At 34.7% G+C, this 26,326-nt stretch overlaps 2 protein-coding genes across 3 annotated transcripts; one reads left to right on the top strand and one right to left on the bottom strand.

Annotated features, from left to right (window-relative positions):
* Positions 1–8,999: 8,999 nt before the first annotated feature.
* Positions 9,000–10,749, top strand: LOC141600975 (uncharacterized protein At4g15970-like). The gene is made up of 2 exons (XM_074421237.1): positions 9,000–9,383; positions 9,459–10,749. The coding sequence occupies exons 1-2, from the start codon at positions 9,000–9,002 to the stop codon at positions 9,936–9,938; spliced, it is 864 nt and encodes a 287-aa protein (XP_074277338.1). The 3' UTR covers positions 9,939–10,749.
* Positions 10,750–10,977: 228 nt separating this feature from the next.
* Positions 10,978–25,201, bottom strand: LOC141599692 (V-type proton ATPase subunit a1). Of its 2 annotated transcripts, none has more exons than XM_074419786.1 (19): positions 25,053–25,201; positions 23,807–24,175; positions 21,209–21,253; positions 20,426–20,548; positions 20,133–20,240; positions 19,649–19,762; positions 19,271–19,441; positions 18,496–18,633; positions 17,227–17,334; positions 16,854–16,961; positions 16,582–16,730; positions 15,789–15,942; positions 14,478–14,638; positions 13,962–14,168; positions 13,680–13,863; positions 13,514–13,597; positions 12,097–12,290; positions 11,941–12,000; positions 10,978–11,557 (listed from the first exon to the last, which is right to left on the bottom strand). In XM_074419786.1, exons 2-19 carry the CDS (start codon positions 23,945–23,947, stop codon positions 11,353–11,355), a joined length of 2,454 nt encoding a protein of 817 aa, XP_074275887.1. In that variant the 5' UTR covers positions 23,948–24,175; positions 25,053–25,201; the 3' UTR covers positions 10,978–11,352. The 2 variants fall into 2 exon arrangements, with proteins under 2 accessions (XP_074275887.1, XP_074275888.1); XM_074419787.1 differs by having other exon boundaries at positions 23,807–23,947.
* Between the last annotated feature and the right edge of the window lie 1,125 nt (positions 25,202–26,326).

Raw genomic sequence — 26,326 nt, 5'->3', positions numbered from 1 at the left:
TTGTCACAACAATTCTAATCGTGTGTTTTATATTAATTTCGGATTTTTTGATAAAATTTTAAAATCTAATTAGTGAGGGTGTTGCATGTTTGACAATCTTTGTTTGATAATATTATGGTTTCATGTAATGTGATTATGCGAGTACCTGTATTATTAATTGATTTTAATCAGCTTCCATTGAGTTACTTCAGTTTTCGATTATGTGAATACTTGTATTATTAATTGATTTTAATCAGCTTCCATTTGCGCATATTTAACCTATCACAAATCACGTAAAAGGATTTGAGTAACACCACTTACCATTTAAAACCCTCATAAAAGAACGTCAAATAATGGCATGGTTTTGATAAAAGTATTTACTATATAACACTTTAGTTTCTGATTTTACACCAAAAAAACTAATTTGTCTTGATTTTATAGAAGTCTTAAAACATGAAACCATATTGTAAAATGTTATGATTTGATTCACTAAAAATATCATAGTAAAGAACAAAAGATCCCGTGAATTTCACGGGTTACAAAACTAGTTTCCTTTAAAAATCCATCCATATTCCATTAGCTTTAAACTTAATTAACTAAAAAAAAAGTACAATAAAAAAATACGCATTAACTATAAGTTAATAATTTCAAGATATTTCATATGGAGTAGTATTATATGTATTCGAAATAAAAAAAAACCGAATACATGAAATTAAGAACGAAGAAGAATAAATGAAGTTGAAAACAAAAAAAAAAATTTGTTTCTATACAATATAGTTAAAAGGCTGCTTAAAACATTTAATTTTTTTTCCACATGCGATTTTTTATTGGTAAATACTAATTCATCTATATTGATTACTTGATTATTTATTTATACAATATTATAAAAGTCTAGATTATGTATTAAAAAGTTATCTTTAAAACTGTCACATGTTTATAAGTATAAAAAAAATAAAAAAAATATTAATTGCAAACACAAAAAATAAATTAATACAAACTCTTTATTTTTCTCTCATAAATCTGGTTATTAATCTACTTATTTATTTAACCTTTAATTTCTTTTATTTAATAGGATGGTTTTTTGGTTTTCTCTCACCATCATTATAATTTGTAGTTATCATAATTTTTTTTATCTCCATTTTATTTCACAAAATCGTTCCTCTTCCCTCGAATAAATTGTTGAAATTAATCAATAATTAATAACAAAAAGTTTCCTATATTACTATTATATCCTAATTTTCATCTATAAATATAATTAAAAGCCTCCTCTAAAATGGCTAATAAACGCCACGCGTACAAATCCACGTAGGACTGGAAAAAGCCAGCTGGAGCACGACTTCCCACGTGTTGTCCACGTCAACTATTACTCTATGTTTCCTACCTCTTAAGAAAAGCCAGTAAAAAAATCAACCGCCTTAACAAAGATAGCCAAACAATCTAGCTATGTTCCTTCATCTTCCTCCTCAGTTCAACCGTTTAATCAAATTGAAAGCCCGTATTGAGTGCATACTAATTATAATAGCTCGGTTGCCAAATTCATCAGATTTTCAGTTATTAGATTTCATAAAACAATACAAAAATCGACCTTTAATCTTCGCCCTCTTTCGTATACGTTTGGCCGAAACCGTAATCACCATTATTCACCATCAAATTACAACATTATTCCCCAATCTTTCATCTCTTCTATATTCAAATTGATTGATAGTCATCTCCGTATTGAACTCAAAATCAAGAAGCAACTCTATTATATCGAAATCGACAAGGTCATAACCATTTTCGGTTGAATTAGTAACTGTGTTTGTGAATAACTGTGTATATCCCTCTGTTGTTATTGGATTTTTACAGGGGAACGGGTTTCTATTCTTAGAAATTGAGAATTTGTTCATATTATATGCCACAGGTATGTTTATCCACCCTTTGCAACACCCGACTTGTAGCCTGTTTGATCTTTGTATACAATTTCACGAACGCCTTTCATGTTGCCTACTCTTTGCTTTCACTGCTTTATTGTAATTCGCTTTAATTTGTTGATGTGCCACAAATTCCAGGACAATCACCTCGACAATTGAATATCCAATAATTTCGAATTTCGTTCGATATGGATTCCGGGAAAAAAAAATAAGGTACTGCTACTTTCATGTTTGTACATATTTTCAGTTCTATAGTCGTTGTTTTAGCTTCAAACGTGTGGGATTCCTCTTTCAAACTTGTAGCGGCTTAGTACTCTGCCTTGCTTTGTTTCGTTTATGATATAGACATGTAAACTGCTTATTATATAATTTGGTTATTGTAATTTTGTGCTAAATTAAAGTCGCAAACTATTCAACTCCTCATCATCGGTAAATTCTCTATCTTCCCTTCTTTCGATCTACTTTAGATTCTTCATTTTTCTAATTACATGATCTTAAGGGTTTTCGATTGATCAATTTGCGAACTTTCAGTTATTTATCCAACTTTAATTAGATGTGATTGATCTAATCATTTTTTCTTGATTGCATTGTTATAGCACTAGCTGCGAAACCTCTTAATTTTTCGAACGAATTGATGTGATGATAGTAATTCATTTGCTTTTACGAAAGATGAATTACCAGCACATTTGAGTTGGACAATTTTATTCCGCAAATCCAGTTTTATAAGAAAAAAAATCTGACAAACTTCTGAGACTCCCCCTTTGGTTGAATTAACTGATTTTTGCACTTCACATGCCCTTGTCAGCATGCTAAATTAGTACGTATTGAAAATCTGAAATGAGGTAATAGTTGGTAAAGGATAGGGTGCTGGTGAAGCATATTTCTTGGTAATAAACTTATGCAGCTTAGTGCATCTGATTATCATGAGTGCTGACGGAAGATCATCTAATGTCATTGCAGGTGTAATAGAAATTGGGAACTGTTGTAGCGTCTGTTCCTCTGACCAACCTTGGAGCCAATACCTACTAATAAAGGCGGTCTCTTTCGGGCCAATTCCATACTTATAGGAAGGTTGTAGGTGAGCTTGTAGCCTGATCTCTCATGCATTTAATCTAATACTTGTAGCAGTTTCAATTTCGGTTGTGATTGGTGCTAATAATGAATTGATTAGTTTAAAAAAAACACGTTAATTTCTCAATTTCAAAAAATTAAGAGACAAAAACCGACAAGAAATCGTAAACACCGTACCGGTATTAGCCCACCAATACAACTACTAAAAAACCGTATCATAACATATTCATATATACATTAAACCATCTCCAATAAACGAAAAATAATTAAAAAAAAATGTGTCTCCTATCGTAACCATATAAAAATACAGTAACAAAGCTAGCTTTCTGATAAACCATAGCAAAAAAAAAAAAAATACTACTCGTCAAAAACAAACAAACAAACACGGAAGACTTAAAAAAAACCGTGATTCCCACGGGTCCCAAAACTAGTTCTATGTTAAAACCTCAACCTTTTCAATCTCCTTAAATTCTTCAAAACTTCAATTATGAACGTCGAATGCTTAACAGGTATTTAAATCATTAAATCCGATATTAATAATTTAATTGACTCGTCGGATTCAGATAGATACCCAAAATTTAATTAGGGTTCAGCATATGGCGTGGACGGTGACGTTTGATGGTGGTCCATCGGAGACGGTAGTAACGGTGGCGATGGAGGGTGGTGGTTTATGGTGTTTGTTTTACGTTGGTAAACGGAGGAGCAGTGTTAAGGCACAACGGAGGGGAAGTTTGACCATAGTTGTGGTGTTAGTTCACTTGGCCTGCGTAGTCCATAGAACGTAGGACTGAACATTATTGCATCTCCTTTATTTCAATGTATTGTAGGTCTGTATGTAGTGTTCTTGGTTAACATAGTAAATTGTTGCATTTCTTTTTCTCAATGTAATGTATTGCAATGTCTTTGATTTGTCTGTTCTTTTTACTCAAATGTTTTTCTGTGAATGTAGTACGCACAAAGCTTGAATTAATTTATGAACGAATTACATTATTTATCAACACAATATATAATCGTTTGGGTTATCAACACAATACATAATTATTTGTGAAATTGGGGGAATGAATGTTTGAAATTAGAGAATATATTAGAGAGAGATTAGAGAGGGAAAATGACAGGAGAACTGAGAGGGGTATAATTGTCAACCGCGTACTGAGATGAGTAAAACGCGTACTGCGAAAATCACCACCCATAATTTATTATACATAAAGATGAATGATAACCTTTTTCCTATTTTTGGGCATATATAGTCATGAAATAAACATATATGAATGTTCGCTTCTTTCAATTTAAGTATAAATATGATTATTTCAAATGATCTCAATACTACCTTCGATTCGTTGGAATTGCCCCAATTTTTAAGATTTATGAGGAGTATTTTAATTAAATGGGAAAATTCTTATGTATCGGAGGGAGTAACATTTAGAGTATAATCAAGATCATTACAAAAGATCCAACCAAGTGGCCCGTGCATCGCACGGGCATTAAATCTAGTATATATATATAAAAGAGAGTTTTTTCGAGCGATCTGAGAGCGTCCACATCATCTTAAATCAATTTAGGAAAGTATAATTTTTTATGTAAAAAATAAAGTGGAAAATTTTTTAAGGGTGTTGATTTTCGCAGTACACATTTTACTCATCGTAGTACACTGTTGACGATTATACCCCTCTCATTTCCTCTTCCATTTCCCCTCTCTAATCTTGTACTACATTAATAATTTGATAAACCACAAATAACTATGTATTGCTTCGATAAATTATGAAATTTGTTCATAGATTAACATTACAAACACTATCTAATGTATTCATAAACATTGTAAGCATTACATTCAAAAAAGACATTGGGTAAAAAATGGAAAAATCAAAGCCATCTGCATACAGTACATCGAATAAATATCAAATTCAGCCATGTACTAGTGTACTACGCACTGACCAACAACACTACTGCTACGCAGTATGTACTACAATGGAGCATCGTTGAAAACCCAGGCCAACTAACACCACCGATTTCGTCGAACTGTCCCTCCCTCCCGCACCTACTACCGTACCTCTACTCCATTATTGTCGTACGACAAACATCATTACCACCGTGCCAACATCAGCCCTCACGTCACCGGAGGACCACCGTCGAACCACAACGGCAACACCTGGCCATAAAACACCACCACCAACAAACCCACAATATCATACTAATTATTCCTTAATTAATTTAGGCACAAACCCTAATTAAAAAGGAATAAAATTGTAAGAAAGAGACAATTAAATTATTAATATGGGATTAAAGAACTAAATACCCGGTCTTAATTCGAATAATCGTTCATAATTGAAGGATTTCAAGGAGATTTAAGAGAGTTAAGGTTTCAACAATAAGAGAAGGTAGAGAGAAGTTGGAGAAAATTAGGTTTGATGAGATTTTTAATCAAGGGTAGAGGAATGGAAAGTTTGGTGCAAAATGTACTATAATGAGTAAAAATTGTATTGCGAAAATAAATTACGTTTTTTAATTATTATAATATGTATATTTCCTAAATTATATTCAAGTGATATTTCCAATTTTTATATCAAACTTTTACATTTCATTTGGCAAAAAAATATCGTTAAAAAAATTATGAAAATAATATAATTAGCTTTGTGTTAAACAATGCTATCATTAGAGTATAAATTTCATATAATTTGCACGTATTAAAGATGGTGTACTTCTTAATACGTAAAATTGTATAATTTTTAGTATGTTTTGTCCCACATTGGAAAATAAGTAGGTGTGGTGAATATACTACATATCAATAGTAGAATTGTCCCACATCGAAAGATTAGTATAAGGTGATGTGATCCTATGATTATATATAGGATGCATATTTGGAACTTATGTATCCACCAAAATTTTTTGAGTCTCATAAATATTGTTTTAAAGAGCTCTTAAGATTTTCTATCGTTATCTACGATATGATATAAAAATAAAGTGGAAATCGTTGGGGATTACTCGGGAAAGAGTTAAGAATATGAACAAGAAAATCAAAAAATAACTAAAGGTTGAACAAGAAATCAAAAAATAAAAGGTTTTACTAATGGTAGTCTCTTGACACAATACAAAACTAAATATTTTACTAATGGTTGTCTTCTGAATGCAGTAATAGAGCTTTAATGAGTCGTTATATGTACGATGTAGAGATCCATATCTAATGATCGAGACTAAGTGGTTTTTACCTTCAAAGAAAAATAATATGTATACAATAGTGGTTTTTTAAGAAGAGACATGTATTTCTTGGTATGTTATATCTTTCACATTGAAAAATAATGTAGGCATTATGAACATACTACGTCTAAATAATTAAATTATGTACCTCACATTGAAATAATAGTATACGGTAGGGTGATTCTATAAATATAAATAGGAGGCATTTTTGAAACTTAGGTATTAATCCAAAAATTTTTTGATATAAAAGATATAGACTTTTTAGTATGTTATATGTCTCACATTGAAAAATAATGTAGGTATTGTGAATATATTATGTATAAATAATAGAAATGTCCCATATATATACATTTTCTATATTATATTAAAGTAATGTTTATTATTTTGATATAAAAACTTTATATTTCATTTGAAAAAAATATCGTATGAAAATTATATAATTAGATTGTGACAAAAAAAAAAGCTATCATTAGAGTGTATATTGTATTGTATTTTCTCATTATTAAATCGGGTTGATCTCAAAGTAGGTACAAAAAAAAATGGTGTACTTAGTAGTTAGTATGTTATTTGTCCTACATTGAAAAGTAACGTAAGTGTGGTGAATATACTATGTATAAATATTAAAATTGTCCCACATCGGAAGATTACCGTAAGGCATGGTGATCTTATGATTATAAATAGAAGTCATAACCCAAAATCTTTTGATTCTCTTAAGTATTGTCAGAGATAACTCTTAAAAGAGTTTATATTATCAAGCTTCTACAATAATGATTTCTAACCTAAGTTAATGTTTGGAAAATCTTTTAGTTATTATAATATATACTATGTATTTCTTATTTTATATTCAAGTGATGTTTCTAATTTTCATATAAAAACTTTTAAATTTCACTTGACAAAATAATGTCGGTAAAAAAATTATGAAAATAATATTATTAGATTCATGGTAAGAAATGCTATCATTAGAGTATATATATATTTCATATAATTTGCACATATTAAAGATGGTGTATTTCATAGTATGTTATATCTCCCACATTGAAAAATAATATAGGTGTGATAAATATACTACATATAAAAAATAGAATTTTCCCACATCAAAATATAGCATAAGGTGGGTGATTCTATGAGCATTCTTGGAACTTAGACATCAACCCAAAATCTTTTGAGTCGCTTAAGTATTGTCTTGGAGAGCTCTTAAAAGTTTATATCATTATATTTTCTACCTATAGAATTTATATGTCCCATATTGAAAAATAATGCAGGTGTGGTAAATCCGTAAATATACAATGTTTAAATAATATAATTAGAATTGTGTTAAAAAATATTCTATCATTAGAGTATAGGTTCTTATCATTTGCACATATTTTAATTATGATAAAAAAAAATAGAAAACAAACGTCAATGGTAGCATGTGTAATCTATCAAAGTTCAAGGTTACCATGAAAAATTTCTAATATTATAATGATATAGTTAATTAAATTTGCATTTAAAAGAGAGATATCCGTACCAATAAAACAATAAAGGGGTACTATTTTTTAATTGTTATTTTATTGCCACACCATCAAACTTAACGTCCATTTAACAACTTTTACATTAGAGGGTACCATGGGCAAAAAAATGGAACCTCAAGGGTACCATGGGCAGATTTTTAAAAGTAGGGGTAACATGGAAAATCTAACAAAACTAAGGGGGTACTACGGGAAATTTCCGTATCTCAATTATTTTAATTTTTTTTTGAAGAAAAACAACGTACAAATATTAATGGAGAGTACTTGATCATATTATTAAATTTAAATATAACTATTAGATATAATGAGTAGCAATTGTCTGTATTCGGTATTCGAGATCTGGTTGGATGTCGAACTAAGTGCAAAAAAGATGGTGTAATTCTGAGTATGTTATTACCCCGTTGCAACGCACGGGTATTCAAACTAGTTACGTAGTATATGAACCTTTTTTTGGCCAATAAGGTTATGTCGGACTCTATTTTGTAATTTCATATTTTCATTTACTTCCTAAATAGCATTATTCAAAATAACTCAGAAATCAACCTATTTTAGAATAAAATCAAAATCAGTCTTATTAATGTATATTTGTTTGCTTTTACAAAATAAGATCTGCCCTTTATCTTTACATTTAATTTAATGTATTCTGAACCCAAAAGAGATATATGCAAGACATTTATTTTAATTTAATAAAATATTATGTATTTTTTAGAAAATAAAACCTTTTTGATTGAAACTTGGGTTCTAAAGAGTGAGATGCTTTTGTGGAATTGAACAAAGAATGATGAATTTGGGATTTACAAGGATCCTAAAGGTTGTGATGTTATTCTTGGCATTTGTAGTTATTTTGTATGGTTTACTCCATAATTTTGGGCACCTTCTTCCTATATTGCCCTTCTATCATGCTTGTGCTAATTGCTCTAGTGCCTCTCAATTGGTTAGCTTCTCACTATGTTGTCTATATATGCTCACTCTTTTTTTACTATATTTCTTTCATTTTTACTTGCTTTCATTTTAGATAACATGGCAAAAAAATTTAACAATCAAAATATGACAAATGTGAGCATGGGCCATGTTTTTTTTTTGTTCTATTCCTCGTTCTTTAAATAATGTTGCTCATCGGCTGGCTAGAAGCGCGATGGGTATGTAGTATTGTCCTTTACAGCTGCCAAAAAATTAAATGTAGTATGAGTAATATAAATATCAAAATACGCTCGAATAATTCTGATCACGTTATTATACACAAGTTGAAATTACCTCCAAAGACTAGCTTTGTGATTTGTGAATGACTAGATTGTGAATTTATGAGATGAGCCTCCTTGAATTGTGGATGCATTTGTAGATGAAGCTCGACGTCAAATACAACGAGTTGAATAAGGTTTTGAAGTTTGCCGCGACCAAGGACAGGACCGTAATATTGACAACTTTGAATGAGGCATGGGCAGCTCCAAACTCCGTATTAGATCTCTTCCTCGAGAGTTTTAGAATCGGAAATAATACAACATGGCTTCTCAATCATCTGTTGGTCATTGCACTCGACGACAAGGCGTACGCCCGATGCCAAATTGCCTCGTTAGTATCACATTGCTACTTCCTCCAGACTAATCGGTCATCTGAATTGGCTGGTCCAGCCAACTTCATGACACCCAATTATTTGGACTTGCTATGGAAGAGACTTGCCTTCTTGCAAAATGTTTTGGAATTGGGTTACAATTTCATATTTACGGTAAGTTTAAGTTGATATTTTTGGTTGAGATGGTTTTTTCATGTCGTGATTTAACATGAGAGCGTAATTTTGCAGGACGCTGATGTAATGTGGTTTCGAGATCCATTTCCATACTTTACAATTGATTCGGACCTCCAAACATCGTGCGACCAATTCAACGGAAAAGAATCGGATTTAAAAAATCATCCTAATAATGGTTTCATTTTCGTGAGGTCAAATAACCGGAGTATCGAGTTTTACAAAATATGGGTATCATCAAGGAAATTATATCCTGGTTTACATGAACAAGATGTATTCAACAAGATCAAAGATGGAGTTATTCCAAAAGTTGGATTAAAAGTGAGATTCATAAGTACAGAGGTTTTTGGTGGATTTTGTTCACCAAGTAGAGATTTTAGCAAGGTTTGTACTATGCATGCTAATTGTTGTGTGGGTTTGGATAGAAAAATACAAGACTTAAATACTACACTTGAGGATTGGAAGCATTACTTTTATACAAATCATACAATCTCACATTCTTCTCATTGGAGGGTTCCAAAACAATGTCATATGTAATGCACAAATTGAGAATTTGTGACGGGAACTTGCGACAAGACAAATACTACCCATATGAGTAGATAAGACACAAGCAGAGTGCCTCTGTGTTTTGCCTTATCTACCCACATGGGTAGTACTTGATCTGCCGCAAGCTTGCGATGGAAATGTCCGTTACAAGGGAGACTACTTGTATGTAATGTCAAGGCACCAAAAACTAGGGCTTCATCCTGTGATTCGAATCATTTGAACGGAAGTGTAACAAACTCGAAATTTAGAAAATTTTTGCTTTTTAAGTTTGGTGTCTATTTTTGTAGAAGAAGAAATGAACCAAAACAAAAATATCTTCTTTCTTGGGAAGTAAATACTCCCTCTATTCAAATTCAAATACATCATTTCTGTTTTACACACTTACCAATACACTATTTGTATCGAAATTCTTTAATACTCCGTATTACATTATAAGGAAATATAAAAGTTTGTATTCTTATTGTATTCATAAAGGCGAATCAAACAAGATTCCAAATGACTCGTATTTTTTCTAGTATTACTGCAAGGAATAGTTAAGATTCATCAAGGTGTATGTAAATATGAATCGAAGGAGTACTCGAAGGGATCGAGCTTTGAAGAATAACATATTCATAGAATTATATGCCCCAATGGCAGATTTTAAAATAGCTAGGAATACACAAAATCTCATTATAGACGGCACATATCCGTCTATAATTAAAGACGGGTCAAATACAATACCACATTCCTAATAGGACAAGCAACAAGTGGGGTGGTGGGGACCAAAAATGTCATCAGTTTCAAGCTATTTGACCCGTCTTTAGCTATAGACGGATATATCCGTCTATAGCAAGACTAGCTGCTAGGAATAACTATTGTTGTGGCTAATTATTATTTTTCGGGTACAGCTTCTTATCAATCCTTTGGCTCTTCGCCAAAATAACTTAACAGGACAATCCGCGGAATTTGTGGTATAAATTGCTGTCGATGTTATACATCTATCACTTAATTACTTCAGTTACAGCCAAATCTTAAGCATTGCAAAATAACCTTTCATCCAAAGAGCTACTATAAATTATTGATGTAAAACATACAAAAGGCAGATAATGAGACTATATGATGGTATTCAGATTTTTCTTCGAAAATAATCCCCAAAACCTTTTACAATATTTTTGGGTCCCTGAGATGCTAAAGATGAAGATTTCTGGATATATCAACACTAACGAAGTATAAAGTAAGATTTCCCATGAGAAACTATGCAGCAAAAACGCGTCCAAAACATGCTATCCTCTGCCAGCCAAAAATTGTTGCTGTTAATCCGGCTTCTTCGGGTTTGAAATTGGGAGGGTTTTTTTCTCTTCTATACTGATCTCTGAAAGAATTAAAATTTACAGAAAAAAAGAAAAAAAAGGAAAAAAATACTTGTCTAGTCGTCTTCTTCAGTTAACAGTGCAAAGGAGAAAGGTCTGAATTTGTAGCCTTCGCCGTGATAGAACTTGTTCTGAAATTCCACCCAGTGTAGCCTCAATGCATGCAAAAATGCGCTAAGACTCTCCATGGAAAGTAGTATAAAAGCGGTTGCAAAGATAAAGAACGTCAGGCCGACCAATCGAATAAGAAGATTGTCATACCTGCACATAACAGGTATAAACTTGTAACCATTACTGCATATCCAGATGCCAGAGCAACATGGTTTAAATTAGGGATGGCCTACTGATAGAGCTGCAAAACTGGTCATTTGGATTGGAAACAAGTTGGGTCACTTCGGGAATCATTATACACTGGAACCAGGTTGATTGGATAGAGTCATTTCGAGTTTACGGCAAGTTTTGGAGATGTTTTATCGATCACAGGTCAACTCAGATTGACCGGTTATAGATTGCATCATTTAAGATCGGGTGGTTATTGATAGGATTGGGTCAGTACTGGGTTTTGGGTCATTCTGGGTTTATTCTATCACATTAGGCCATCTTTACCAAGTCTAATCTTGCACGAATTGGTTTATAGAACTTACCCCCAGGATAAAATCAGGAGCTTTTCATAGAAAACAGTTGAGAGTTCTGAGTGAGCCAAGCTGTCATAATAGGAGAAGATCAAGGGTAAATACTAAAGAGTACGGTTCAAAGAACTTAACAGCAATGAACAGAATCTGTTCGCAAAAAAAGTATACCTTAAAGCCCAAAGCCGTAGATATGAAGCAGTGTTTGAAACCGCGCCCAGAACAAACTCTATGGAGTGAATTAACTGATGCACAAATATCTCGCTGAAATTGAAATCCTCCTGATGCTGACGAGCAGAGCCAGGTTCCGAATCAAGATCCATTTCAGAGTTACGGAGCATCCCATATGTACGACCTTGGAATCTCTGGTCAAAGAAAGGATGATGCAAAAACATCAAGCAAGGCAAAATTTTGATACAAGTATACAACAGATGATCACTCGAGCCATTTCAGTAAGACGAGGTAAGCAGACAATCAGGCCACAATCGAGAAAAACGAATCACTTGCAGCAAGAAATGTAACATTGTGCTAAGAATTCATTTTTATTTTGCAGATAAATAAGTGGTTTTCACTCCCTATAAGAGCTTGAAAGAAAGACTAGCCAGTATAAAAAAACAAAATCGATTATAGAAGCTTGAAAGAAAAGACTACCTAATATTCATCACAAATTATCTGACTAAAAAATGTACACCTTGGGAGACAGGAATTGCAACAGCAGACGCCATGAACTCTGCTGGCAAAACTTGAATCCAAAACACAGGTCATGCATAGCTTAGAAAGTAAAATTCACAAGTCATGCCGCATAGCATTTTATGCCAATATACCAGCTATTGGGCAGGATGGGCATTCACATTAAAATGGCACATAGAAACCTTAAGTCATTCATTTTTGTGAACAGAAGGCGAAATCAAAGAACACAAAAGTATAAGGTAGAAATGACAGCTCCAACAAAAACTTGTTTCTTTGCTTGGCCTGTTGCCAAAAGGAAAATTTTCAACAAAAGAAATATGTAAGGGTGAAAGTTATAATTTGGCTACTCAGTGTAAATCGTGTGGTGATGATGAAGGATCCAACGATCATCTATTGATGTTTTCCTCTTGGATGATGTCAATGTAGCACTAATCCGAATCTCTTTTCAGCATGTATGGAGTTCAACGTCGGGAAGTCGAAAGACTAAGGACGTTCTTTTTTGCGTGGAAGAGAAGGATGAAAAGGAGTTGTATTCCGAACTCAAGAAGACGGTTCCCTTCTTTAACGGCGGCTTACTTAGAACGAAAGGAATCAGCATATTTTTAATCACATTGCTTCTACAGGTCAACAACTTCAATTTCATTTTTTGTGTTTATTATAGTTGTAGTCAAGTGCTCCACTCTCACCAAAACTTGTCTTTTCCTCTCTTTTAGACAAGATTACTCGTGATAGCATAAGAGATTAATCCTCTCCTGCTCTTCTTTGGCATATGGATAACACCCCATGGTATCTTTTTATACATGGGCCGTGGGCGTCACCCCTTGGTGTCCTTATATTCAATATACCCTATAACTAAAGCTACAAAACTGACTATCAGATAAACGTCTATTTATTGTACCTCGGAATGAAGCTTCTTCAAAATAAATGGCTTTGGGAAGAGCATCCAAGGAACTGCAACGATGGCTACTACCAAAAGCAATATCTGAAGGATACAAATATTAATATAAAATGGAATGTGAGCAATACGATAAAACAAATCCATACTGGTGAGTCAAGTGAATTGCCTGCAATGGTCTCTGCCCCCAGAATAGCTGGTTTTCTCCAAGCTCGTCAAAGGGACTCAAAAACATATATATCATAACATGATACAAATCTGCTTTAGATCCAGAGCACCACTTGATAATAATGAGGATTGAAAGATAGCCAAAAAGGCTGTTGAGGAAAATCATCTGAGGCACAAACTGATACCTAATTGCAGGAACAAAATATAATTTTTTAAGTTCCTAGTTCCGGTTAATCATGCAGAAAGCCAAAAGGCAAAAAAATGATCGAGCTGAAAACGGCACCTTATATCCAGTGAATTGTTAAAGAACCGCCCATTAAAGTAACTTAAAATGATTCCCAAGTTCATATGTGCCACGCCCAACACTATTGACATCTTCATCTTCAGAGAGTTGAGAAATGGCAGCTCTGTACGACTTCCACGCCAGCTGGGATCTACACCAAATGGGTACGGATCCCGAAATTTAACTAGACCAGCTGTCTGAGAATCACTGACAAAATATATGTATGTTAAGAAAACAAGAGCGGAACTACTGAGCTCTATGGTAAGCAATTTAATTTCAGATAGCAACTTATTTTCGTGTCACTATAATCGGGAATTCTTGTAAGCCAAATATCTACAAATTTAATATGAGATTGGATTACAACAGAATCTTTCAAAGACTGAATACGAATTTTTCCAAGACTGAAAAGTATCCTTAACTTTGCTTTAAGAACGCCATACATAGTTTTTATAATCTCTATATATGGGATCGCTAGCTTAAAAGGTCAAATACATATTTAACGTAAAGATTACACACCTGCATGTTGCATCACTACATTTGTATGCCGACGGACCAAATATATGAAACGGGACAGAGAAGAACTCATTGTAGAGAAGCCCACAATAAATTGAGAAAAGTGACATCAGAAGAACCACGTAGCGCCCACCAAATAGCATTTCCATGAAACTTCCCAGTTTCTGTAAAAGAAGTTGCTGGTTAGAAAAATGTAAAGAAAAAAAATGAATGCCATAATATTCTGAAGTATGACACCAAGATGAAACAAAAAACATGGGATATCAACTCTAATGCCTTCTGACATGAAAAGCCTTTCTGAATAAAAAGAATGAGATATCAACTCTCTAAGACTACAACATAAGTTACAAACAATAAGCCTTGGGCTAGACTTAGATTTTGGACAAAATGACTGAATATTAAGCTGTGATCTAGTCAACACAAATCCGCATCTATAAAAAGGGGGATGTGGTACTTTTGCCCGGTTACCAAGATCTCACTTAAGAGTGGCACAATTCACGCAAAACTTAAGAGCATGTACAACAGGAGCGCTTGAAGGTGATCTCCAAGTCTTTTCCAAGGTGGTCCCCAATATTGGAGAGCAAAATTTAATGTGTTTGCGTCACAGTAAGGTATACTCTTTTACTTTCTATGTTCCCCCTAGCCAAAAATTTGGAGGTGCACTCTTGTGGAAGGGCAAACAAGAGCTAGCTGTCTATTTAAATTGGGTCATAGTAAGTGAAAATACATGAAAATTTTTATTTTTCAATTATATTTTATGTAAATATACAATAGGTGGGACCAGTATTTGAGATGGAGGGGACGTGGAAGAGTTTTCTTATTGTGGGAGTGAAATCGAGTTGAACTGGGGTTTGACAAATTACCCTTCTTATTCTTTTCTCTTCCAAGGGAGGGGTCCATTAAGAAAATAAATAACATCAAGAACAACGTCTCAAAGGCTCGAGGCATTGCTTATAGCGAGGTAAGGAAGCTCAAATGTTAACAGTATTACCTCTTTGTTATAACACAACATGTTTCCGTATGACCTATAATGAAAATTCTCCCCGAGTCATACAAACTCATACAAAAATGTGAAGGTAATTCCATACACAACTTTCTTGATGTATGAAGCCCAACAAAGATAGGAAAATATTATTATATTCCATAGACTATCATAGAATAGAAAGTACTCTAATATGATGCAAAAAGCAGAATGTTTTCATTGGGGGAAAAGACAGAGATGTCCAAACAATGTATTAACTCCTAAAAACTTCTGGAGGGAGTAACAGAGAAACAAAATGAGCCAACCAAATGCCAAGAGATTTTTGCTAATACCTGAGAACTATACTTGCTTTCTCGAGCAATGAGGAATAATGCTAAAAATAGTAGGCATATTCCATGGCCCCAATCCCCGAACATGACGGCAAACAAGAATGGAAAAGTGACCACGGTATAAACGGCAGGATTAGCTTCTTGATAACTAGCGACCCTGTGAAACAAGTTGATTTAGGGCATTAACTAAAGCGAAAAAAGCACGGAACAAGCAGTCTACAGGTATCACATATTAATCTAATGATGAGCGACCACAGAATAATCCACATTGTACGTAAAATAATATCATATTAAGAGGACAAGGAGTCCTATTTGTTAAAACATTACAGGAAATTACAAGTTCTTTGAAGCAAAGATATCACCAACCCCGTGAAAGCTCCATCTACTTCTACCTGTGGCAAAGCTTAGAGCACTACCAGGCCCCAAGTAAAGTCTAACAATGATGCATTAACTAGAGAAAATTCGCAAGAAACCAACACACCAGAACCCACCAAAAACACATCGTGTGTCTATATGGAGTATCAAATAATGTCTTCAACCTTTAAATTATAAAATCCCACTCAAATAGCATCTTACTAGCTCACTTCCACAAACGAGAATTACAATAAAATACTTGTCTAACACATAATCCTTGAAATCCTCCAAGCCTCCCACCTTTCTTCCTCCTCCTAAGTCCCTTTTTTCCAGGTGGAGGTGGTAAAGTGAGAAGTAAAAGGATTCAACACCAAACTCTTGCGACTGTAGTTGTAATGCTTAATCTGGTTAATGTTACATAAAAGGACTAATATGCACTCACCCATAAGCATCAACAATTTCTTGGAACGCATTTGTGAAACGATTGGTTTTAAAATATGTAGGAGGTGATTCCACAGCATCCATTGCATGGAATATTATACCAACTTGTGAATTACTGTGAAATGTTGCACGCTGTAGAGCTTCCTGAATCTGTGAATTCAAACATAATAAGTCTTTATCAGGAGATGAGAGATTCAGAGCTGCTTTAAGATCAAGATGACAAACATCTCCGGACAATGAATCGGAAGTTAGAGACATAGGGGACACCATTACCTGAGTTTTTGCAGATAATGGACACCAACCTTCCCCAACAAGGCATTTCTTTGTGACATCAAAGTTCAGCATGTTCAAGGTATCATATACAGCCTTTTCCCTTCTTACCTATGTAAGTTTGACACTAAATTTAGAGCTCAGATAGCTAAAATTATCAGGTGTCTCATAACATATAGATGTATTCAGAGCCAGTTATTTTTTAGGGTTAAACTCAATGTAAAATATAATTCTAATTGCAGCAAGAAATAAAACAATACAAACGAAGCTAGAACAGGTCTTTTGAATATTAATCCAAAGAAGGCTTTGAAGCGTTGAGATTGAGATAAATAAGTTCTAACACATACAATTCGTTCAAATTGTCCAGATGCATTACCAAATTCATCCACCTAGTTAGGTGGAACCCCATATCAGAGAGGGCTTTGTTGCGGTGACGCATACCAGCATCCAAAGTGGCTTCCAAATCAGCTAACCGTGATGAAACCTGCAGCCATAAAATCCTTTATTATCCTTTGAGGTTTTGTTTCCGTAACGAAAGATAAGACTGGTTAGACATGTTCAGGCAGCATGCTACAATGGTCGGGTAAATTAACGACACTGGAACAGAATCTTCTCAGAGAAAAATTAATGGCAATAAATAATTTACAACCTCAAAGGACAATCCGGCTTACAGTTTTCCAGCAAGGAGAATGAAGGACAATTTACGAGAAACGGGGATATATGTCATAAAAACAGTAGCATCATTGAAAGGACCCCGCTTTTTTAAAAATTCAAATGTCACAGGAAACAGTACAAAAAAAAAGGTACTCCATTGCCAATACTCGATAGCCTCTGTAGAGGTCAACATGTGAACAGACTTGCCAGTTACCCCTGTAACACTAAATGAAAAGTTTCCTCCCTGAAAGCCTTTGTCCTCTCAAACAGCCTAAAAACATCTCCTTGAAGAGAATGTAAACAGAACAGTTAATGTCAACCTAAATAATCCTTAAAAATACGAAAATTCTCCTAGAGAGCTGCTGTACCGTGGGTATAGGCCAAAATACCACGATCAGGTTCTTCCCACTTTCCTCCTTCCTCACCAACCCCACACCCATGAACCACCAATCCACCACACCACACTACCAGGCAATGATATACAGTATAAAATTTCATCTTCAACTATGCTATTAAACTGGTAACATTTATAAATGTGTAAAATTATGATCTGATTTATTCTCAGAACCTACATGATTCCTGAAAAGTATTATTGTGCATTTTATTTTCTGCCAGCAAGAAACTTGATGGGTTTCCCCTAGCTCTGAGGCCCTCACTAACAGGGAATGATATATATTTGTGCATTCAGCTACCCCTTCAGCACAGTATTCGTCCCGGGGGATTATGACTTCTGTCATTAAGGCCACACACTGCCAAGAGTTCTCATTTGTTTGTTTGCTTTCTATAGAACTGTCTCTCTCAGAGTCTCAGCTGCCAAGTACAATTTATCAACAAGGTGTAAGTAACGTTTACATTTTTGCCTAAAAAGGACTGATGTGTTGCAGAAAGAAAAAATCGGAAGCAGAAAATTTGTGCACCAAAACCCACAAGACATAAGAAGCAAAGCAACAAAGAGCCGAACATGATAAGGAAACATGCACAAAAGACTCACTTCTTTGGTAATTTGCCTTTGTTTGGTTATCTCCTCAGGGACGGGATAGCAGTTAGCACCAAATGCTTCACAGATTTTCAGAATTTTCGTTCTTGCCTGCTCTCCTGAGAAAAATACAACAAAAACTGTCTTCTCAACCTGCAAAAGAAGAACAATTATATATGCAAATTGATTAGACTCCATTCATTTATATTCACTACATACCCAAATTACGCAACGTTTAAGAAAAGGACAAGTGGGAAATGTATATTAGTCAAGTGAATGGAGGCTATAGTTAAGCAAATGGACGGAAAGAGGAGCCCATAGACTTAAGAGAAGGGTTTTTGCCTTTTTACTGTCTATTGTGAAAATGTAGCGAATCCAAATGAATGGCGGAATGGGGGGACCGCTCCACAGTCTAAAGGAAAAAAATCATAAAGACGTGTCATAATATCCATCTCGTTTTTCAGAGAGGGGGGGGGGGCTCGGAGGATTCAATAGGCATTCTGTTTATTATTAATCCATTATCTAAACTAATGTTCTTGAGGTCATGAATGGACTTCAGTGAAAGAAGGAGTTAGCAATTTATAGGTGACTAACCCAATAGCCTACACCAAATGCGTTGGACTAGCACACAATTGTTGTCAAAAGATCCACATTTTTGCAAAATAATATCATAGATAAAGAAAAGCACCAACAAAATTAACCAATCATTTAGCTAAAATTAACAGCAAGAGAGAGACGACTAAAGGAAATTGATCGACAAAAACTAAAGGAGCTAAATCTATCAACAAACCATTTCAGATGAGATAGGATCTTCTATATGCACATCAGCTGGTGACTGGTTGAAGAGCAAGTTCCCCCTCGTGGCACGAAACAGCATTCTTTCAAATCTTAGAACTTTAGATTTACAAATAATACCACAAATACACCGGACACCAGATTGTACAGGTGTTCCACGTATTTCCTGCAAAATGGATACCATTCAGAAGGCATGACTTATAGCTTCATAAAGACAATTTTAAGGTTGCTCAGACAATACCAAAGAGGTCTAAGCTTAGTGGTTAAGATGAAGGCACTGTTTACAATAGGTCGTACTTCTCTTCATATGGTTCTGCCCATGTAACTACTTTGACAGTAAAAGAAAGAAAGAAAAGGTTGCTCAGACAATTACCTGTTCCAATAAAGATGATGTATCAACATATTCGTCATTGGAGTGAATATTTTCATCTAGTTCAGTGTCTTCTGCAACTGCAGAACTCTTGCCAGGTATAAGAAAGGCACCAGCCTGTTTGGTCAATGTTACAAGAAAATGGTGAAACGAGAGATATGAACAGAAAATCATGTCGTACAAATGTTCTAACAACACAAAAATTAAATATACAACACGGCGGAATACAAAAGTAGAGCTGGAAAATTATGCGCCCTAGTTCTCATGAATAATTCAAGCTTTAAAGAAAAAATCACGTAACAGATAATTTAGCACTTAACTCCAACAGAGAAACAGCTTCAAACAGCAATATTTGAACTCTTGACGAGTAGAATGAAAGAAATTTTATCACAAAGTTTCAAAAATAGTAAAACCGTCTTTTTAAAAACAATGAAATGATGTCACACAACCAATAAGTATCAAAGAAACAAGGATGGTGTATGAATACCTTCTGCAGAACCATCTTAAACTCCAAAAGCTCATTATATGTCTGCAATAATCTCTCACTGTTCGAGTTCATTTCCATTAGCTCATGTTCATGCTCAGCAAGTCGAACCTAGAACAATGAGGGCAGAAATATGGCGGTTGAAAATCTACAAGCACTTAGATGAAACATTTTTTCATCTCGTTATCATCTTCTAACAGATTCATGCTGATAGTCGAAGTGAGGAAAGGTAAGCTAAAGCTAGGGAGATTAATCGAAACAGAATTGTGTATCATTAATAAGTAGCAATAAATTACCTCTAACTCTTCCAACTCTATATCTGGTTGCATCCCAGGATTAGGAGGAATCGCCACCCCAGCTTTACTTATTTGGTCTTTGACAAACCTCAGTTTTCTAGACATCTCCGCACATCGTTTCACCTGCAGATAGAGCAGCAGGGCAACCATGACTTATTGTTCATGTCTACGTTAAGACATTTAACAAGATAAAAACCTCTGTGAAAAGAGCATAGCATACATGCATGTTAAGCTCCATTTACCAAGAAAAACAAGCTCAAACTCATGGCACATTAAACTACGCCAAAAAGGAATATAAAACTACAATTTACATTCCAATACCAACTAAATCTTACCCCCAAAAGGCAAGTTTAATTAGAATTTATAAACAACAGCACACTCCCCATGTATCTTCTTAGACTTGCTTTTTTATTAACACTTCTTAACAGCATCTGGGCTTAGCTAAAAGGAATATCCAATCAATCAATACATGTGCTTCTTAGGTGTCACTTTATGTGACTTGAAGTCTACTGAAATTTGTATGTGTGCACCATACAGAGACCATTATTCACTGTTTCTTACACTACACAAGACTCGCCTTCTTGCTGAGTCAGCTACTCTAGGTCACTGGGTTGGGAAGTTTCCATAACTACTATTCTAGAGCAGTCAAAGATTTCTTAGCTCTGGGAAGGCAAAAGGATTGAATTTTAAATACCAGTTGGGATTGCCGAGCCTTACATCCCCGATATAAATCAGTTCTAACCTATTTACATGTCTAAGAACGGGAGGAATGCAAAAGAGTACCTGATTCACAAATGTTCTCTGAAAGGGACTCTTATCAGCATTTAACTGCACCAGGAAAAATAAAGTCACAACTAAAACATGAACTCAAAAAGAAAATGAAAAAGAAAAAGATATATTAAGAGCTATGGTTATCATAGTTCTGAACAAAGTAACAGAAATAGAAAATTTGCACCAAAGGAGCTATGCTTTTTCCACCAGTAGGTGAAAAGACCTTACGCTGTGAGTATGCTTCCAGGCACCTACAATAGTGATATGGTTGCCACATCTATTGAGTTTTTCTGTGCAAACCTTCTTCACCTTGGTCTATGCAGCCATTATTTTTTCCCTAGCCTAGACTTGTCTAACCTATTTGCGCAGTCTCTACATTCCTGTGTTCTACCTATATTGACCCCTTTAACATATAAGTGTTCTATTCTCAAACATTTCCTGTGATGGTCACTTCCTGAATTCGGACATTCTACCCTGGTGTTACATACTTAGCTGGCGTAAAGAGTACCCCAATGCATCAAAAGTGGCTCTTGCCTATGGCGAAGGACTTCTACTACGAAACATGTGCGTAGCCTTAAACTTATAAGGAGTCATGTTGCTTTATTACATTCCATTATAGTTGAAAGTCAACCAACGCGGTCTTTGACTCAACTGAAGATGGAAAGCAAGTCGAAACTCAAATGGCTGAGGCAACTTGTTTAGCCCCACCAATGGAACTATTGAAGTACAGTATTACTTGAGAACATACCCTAAAATGTAAACACTACCTTCAGTGAAAATTAATTTTGTGTGAATAGTTGGTAAATCGGATATGTTACTGTCTAACAACCATCATTGGTCTTATTATCGACCTTCTACCTTCCCTCTTTAAATCCCAACATAGATTATGACTTCCCAAGTCTACTTTCCACCGGATAATGCATTAATTTGGAAGCCGCTGATGCCTTATTTACTAATTCACTGATAGAACAACAACAACAACAACAACAACAACATTACCCCAGTGCCTCAATGGCTCCCGCAAATTCACTGATAGAACAACAACAACAACAACAACAACAACATCAGAGCCTTAATCCCAAACTGATTTGGGGTCGGCTGACATGAATCATCTTTTCGAACCGTCTATGGGTGAACGCACGCCTCAAAATGCGAATAAAAAGGGAAGATGAAAAACAAAAAGGAAGAACGAAAATGTAATGGAAAGTCAAGTTGAACTTAGGGGTTTTAAAATCGAATTCCGTCTTTCATTTATAAAAAACTTAAAATTTAAATCGAGAGAAAAGATTAAAACGATTTTTAAAAACCGAAATAGAGTTAAGGATCCGGAATGAACAAGGTAAAATCTATAAGAAAGTGGTTGGTGAAAAAGTGTAATAAAGGGGAGAAAAATAAATAAATTAATTTCTTTAAATTAAATAAAAAAACACTAAATCTGTCAAAAAAAACATCAAATACTAAAATCCCACATGTATCCTTTCCCTTCATTGTGCCCTCTCCGTCACCATACTCTCCTCAGGCCCCAAAGCTCTCATATCGTGCTCTATCACTCTCAACCATGTCTGTCTCGGTCTTCCTCTGCCTCTAGGGACCTTTTCTATTCTCCAAGTCTCCAGCCTCCTAACTGGTGCGTCCATAGGTCTCCTTCTCACATGGCCAAACCATCTTAGTCGGTTTTCCATCATCTTGTCCTCTATTGGCGCCACCTTTACCTTTTCCCTAATCACCTCATTCCTTAACCGATCTTTCCTTGTATGTCCGCACATCCACCTCAACATGCGCATCTCCGCCACACTCATCTTTTGAATGTGACAATGCTTCACGGCCCAACACTCGGAGCCGTAAAGTAGGGAAGGCCTAATTGCCGTGCGATAAAATTTTCCCTTTAATCTTTGGGGCATATCTTTATCGCATAGAAACCCTGAAGCACTCTTCCATTTCAGTCATCCCGCTTTAATTCTGTGAGCCACATCTCCGTCTAACTCCCCATCTTTTTGAATAATAGATCCTAGATATCTGAAGAAATCCGAACCCTCAACAACATTCCCATCGAAAATAATACTCCCCGCCTCTGTCGATCTCAACCCCGCCACCTTAGTGAACTGACACCTCAAATACTCGGTCTTACTCCCCTCGGCTGAACCCACGAGTCTCTAAAGTCTGCCTCCACAATTCCAACTTTCTCTCCACCCCATCTTTTATCTCATCAATCAACACAATATCATCAGCAAACATCATACACCAAGGGATGTCGTCCTGAATATCCCTTGTCAACTCATCCATAACTATAGCAAAGAGAAAAGGACTAAGTGCGGAACCTTGATGCACCCCGATGGTAATAGGAAATTCTTCCGTTCTCCCAACATTAGTGCGAACACTTGCACTAGCCTCCTCATACATGTCCTTTAAGAGGTCAATTCACTGATAGAACATCGACATAAAATAATAATTGGCAAATTAGTTGACCTAACAACAACTCAACGGAAGTCTAGATCCCAGAAAATAATATTGTTCTCAGACAAGAAGTGAAATAAAAGTTCAGCCAACTGAAAACCAACATTTAATAAACTGTTCTAGAAATATTTAAGCAACTGACTAGAAAATGCATACCTCTCTGAACTGGAGAAGGCCAAGTTCGCCAAGATAAGAGATGGCTCGATGAGCAGACTCCACCGGAATGATCAACTGAACTAATGTCATCTTCTCTGACCTCATTAGATCCATCGATGGCATGTTGTCTATAAACTCCATCTTCCATTCAGTACAATGACCCCCCAAATTTGTTTACGAACAAAGACCAGAAGAAGGAGAGAAAAACGTAAGAGGACTGTATTTATGCAATCAAGTGATTTACACAGTATGACCAGCTAAAAAATCTTCCTTCTTTTGTCCACGGGAAGAGTACAACTTAGGAAGGACCTCGTTGGGAGTTTGTTTACACAGATTGTTCACTGACTTCACTCCCGTATCATCATTTAACTACAAGACAGAAAGCAATATGTCGGAATTTTATCTATCACCACAAAATGTAGATTAATACCCTACACTCGCTGCATTGGTAAAAACCAATCAAACCTCGAGATGATTGAAAACTCAACATTGATCTTTGCACCCCTTGCAGGAGGAAAGTAGGAATGGTACTACTGAAGATGAAGCATAAAATCAATGATGGGATGATAAAGTATCGCTTCTTAGAGCGTGCTTGAATTAAGGCAAATTGTTACAATGTTGGTGATAGATAAGTGAAAGAAATGATGAGACGGTAAAAATTATCTCTAACATGTCTGAGAGGAACTATCCTAGATGGCAAGTTGAGTCTCCAAATTATAAGAAAACCAGATTTTGTAATAAACTCGAGAAATTTTAATTTCTTAAGTACGGGATTAACAAAATTTGAAGCGCTTTTTCTGAAAAGACATTGAACACCCTAATTAGACGGCTTCGTCTTCCACCACCCCAACTCAACTCATTTATAGCCTCTATTCCACAACATTAATGATTAATCACTCCCCAAGTCCCAATCCAAGCAAAGCTATCTTGTATCTTAGCAACAACAACCAAAAATTTCAAAGAAAGAATAAGGAAATAATAAGATACATTCCATTAAAATGCACAGCTTCAAACTCGATTCATCAATTATTCACTTGATCAAGAACTAATTGGTGGGCAACCGATTCGAAGACGATATGAATGAAATGGTAGGAGATTATGTTGATATAAACAACAATCAACAGTGATTATTTGTGTAAATGCTCAAAATCGCCATGAAAGAATAGATACCAATTTAAGATTTAAGATGTTGCATGAATAGATCTAAATCATAAAATAAAACATTCAAAAGGTTAAAAGTTGATACCTTTAGCTCAAGATTGTCATTAAATTTCCATTTCTTCAGATCTGAGGTTGGGGAAGAGAGAGAAAGAAGAACCGCACAGACTGAAAATGGAGAGAGAAACTTAGATTAGTGATTCTGCAAAAAAAGTATTTAGGACTGTCAACGATATTATTATATTTTATTAATTTAATGACTTTTATTACTTCAATTAAGGCTCTGTTTGGCAAAACTACCTGAAAAGGTAGTTGAAACCTGAAAAGGTAACTGAAAACTGAAAAGGTGAGTGAAACCTGAAAACGTAATTGATAAGGTAGCTGAAAATTAGGAGCTGATAAGGTAACTGATTATATAAAAATGTGTTTGGCAAACTACCTGAAAAGGTAGATGATTTTGGTAAAATGACGTAAAAGAACATGAAAATTATTTAATTTTATAGAATAAAGGGGTAAAAAATGGAAAATAAGTCCTTTCGTCACGATTTCTCAAATCTTTCCGGAGGTAGCGTTTCATTTCAGTCTTTATTTGACCAAATAAGCTACTTACCAAACACTTGGAAAAAAATCAGGTAGTTGAAATTTTGGTCAAATAAGCTACTTTAGTCAAATAAGCTAACTGAAGTGTCGTGCCAAACGGAGCCTAAGATTAAAGATTTCTCACTAATTATTGCGTGGGATAGTTTTACTTGTGTTACTTACTAATCCGAAAAGTAGCGAATTACGGAAAGTGATACGGTTACACTACCAATAACAATAAAACATGTGGCAGAATCTTTATTTCACTTTAGGAAAAAGTTAAGACCAAAAAATCAATATTGAATGGAAAAATGAAAATTACAGTGGTAAACTTTTCTTTGGAATAATGAGTACTAGTTTTCATGCCCGTGTGTTGCACCCAGATACTAAAATAATGAAACGCCCCGTAATTTCGGACCGTTAATATATTTTGAAAATAATTTATTAATCAAATAAAATTTGATATTTAAAGTAATTAAAGTAAAAATAATTCAAAGAAATATAATTTTATTATATTTTGAAGAAAAGTATTTATTTTGATAGTTTTGGAATGTTTAAAAATAGTTTAAACCGTGTAAAACTTTTTATTTTGAAATAAGGGCGTATCGGGGGGAAAATGACAATTCTTTTGAATGTTGGGTAAACGAAATTGGAAATGGGTCGTATGAATACTCAATTTTATTGTAATCTCGTGTTTAAGAACTTTGGTCTTGACGGAATTTGCGTTTGACTTACGGATTTAATTATTATTGAAACGAGTCAAAACCGACTCGTAAAAATCCC

Source organism: Silene latifolia, chromosome 9, assembly GCF_048544455.1.
Source record: "Silene latifolia isolate original U9 population chromosome 9, ASM4854445v1, whole genome shotgun sequence".
Taxonomy (NCBI): domain Eukaryota; kingdom Viridiplantae; phylum Streptophyta; class Magnoliopsida; order Caryophyllales; family Caryophyllaceae; genus Silene; species Silene latifolia.
This window is presented reverse-complemented; position numbering and strand designations above follow the sequence as displayed.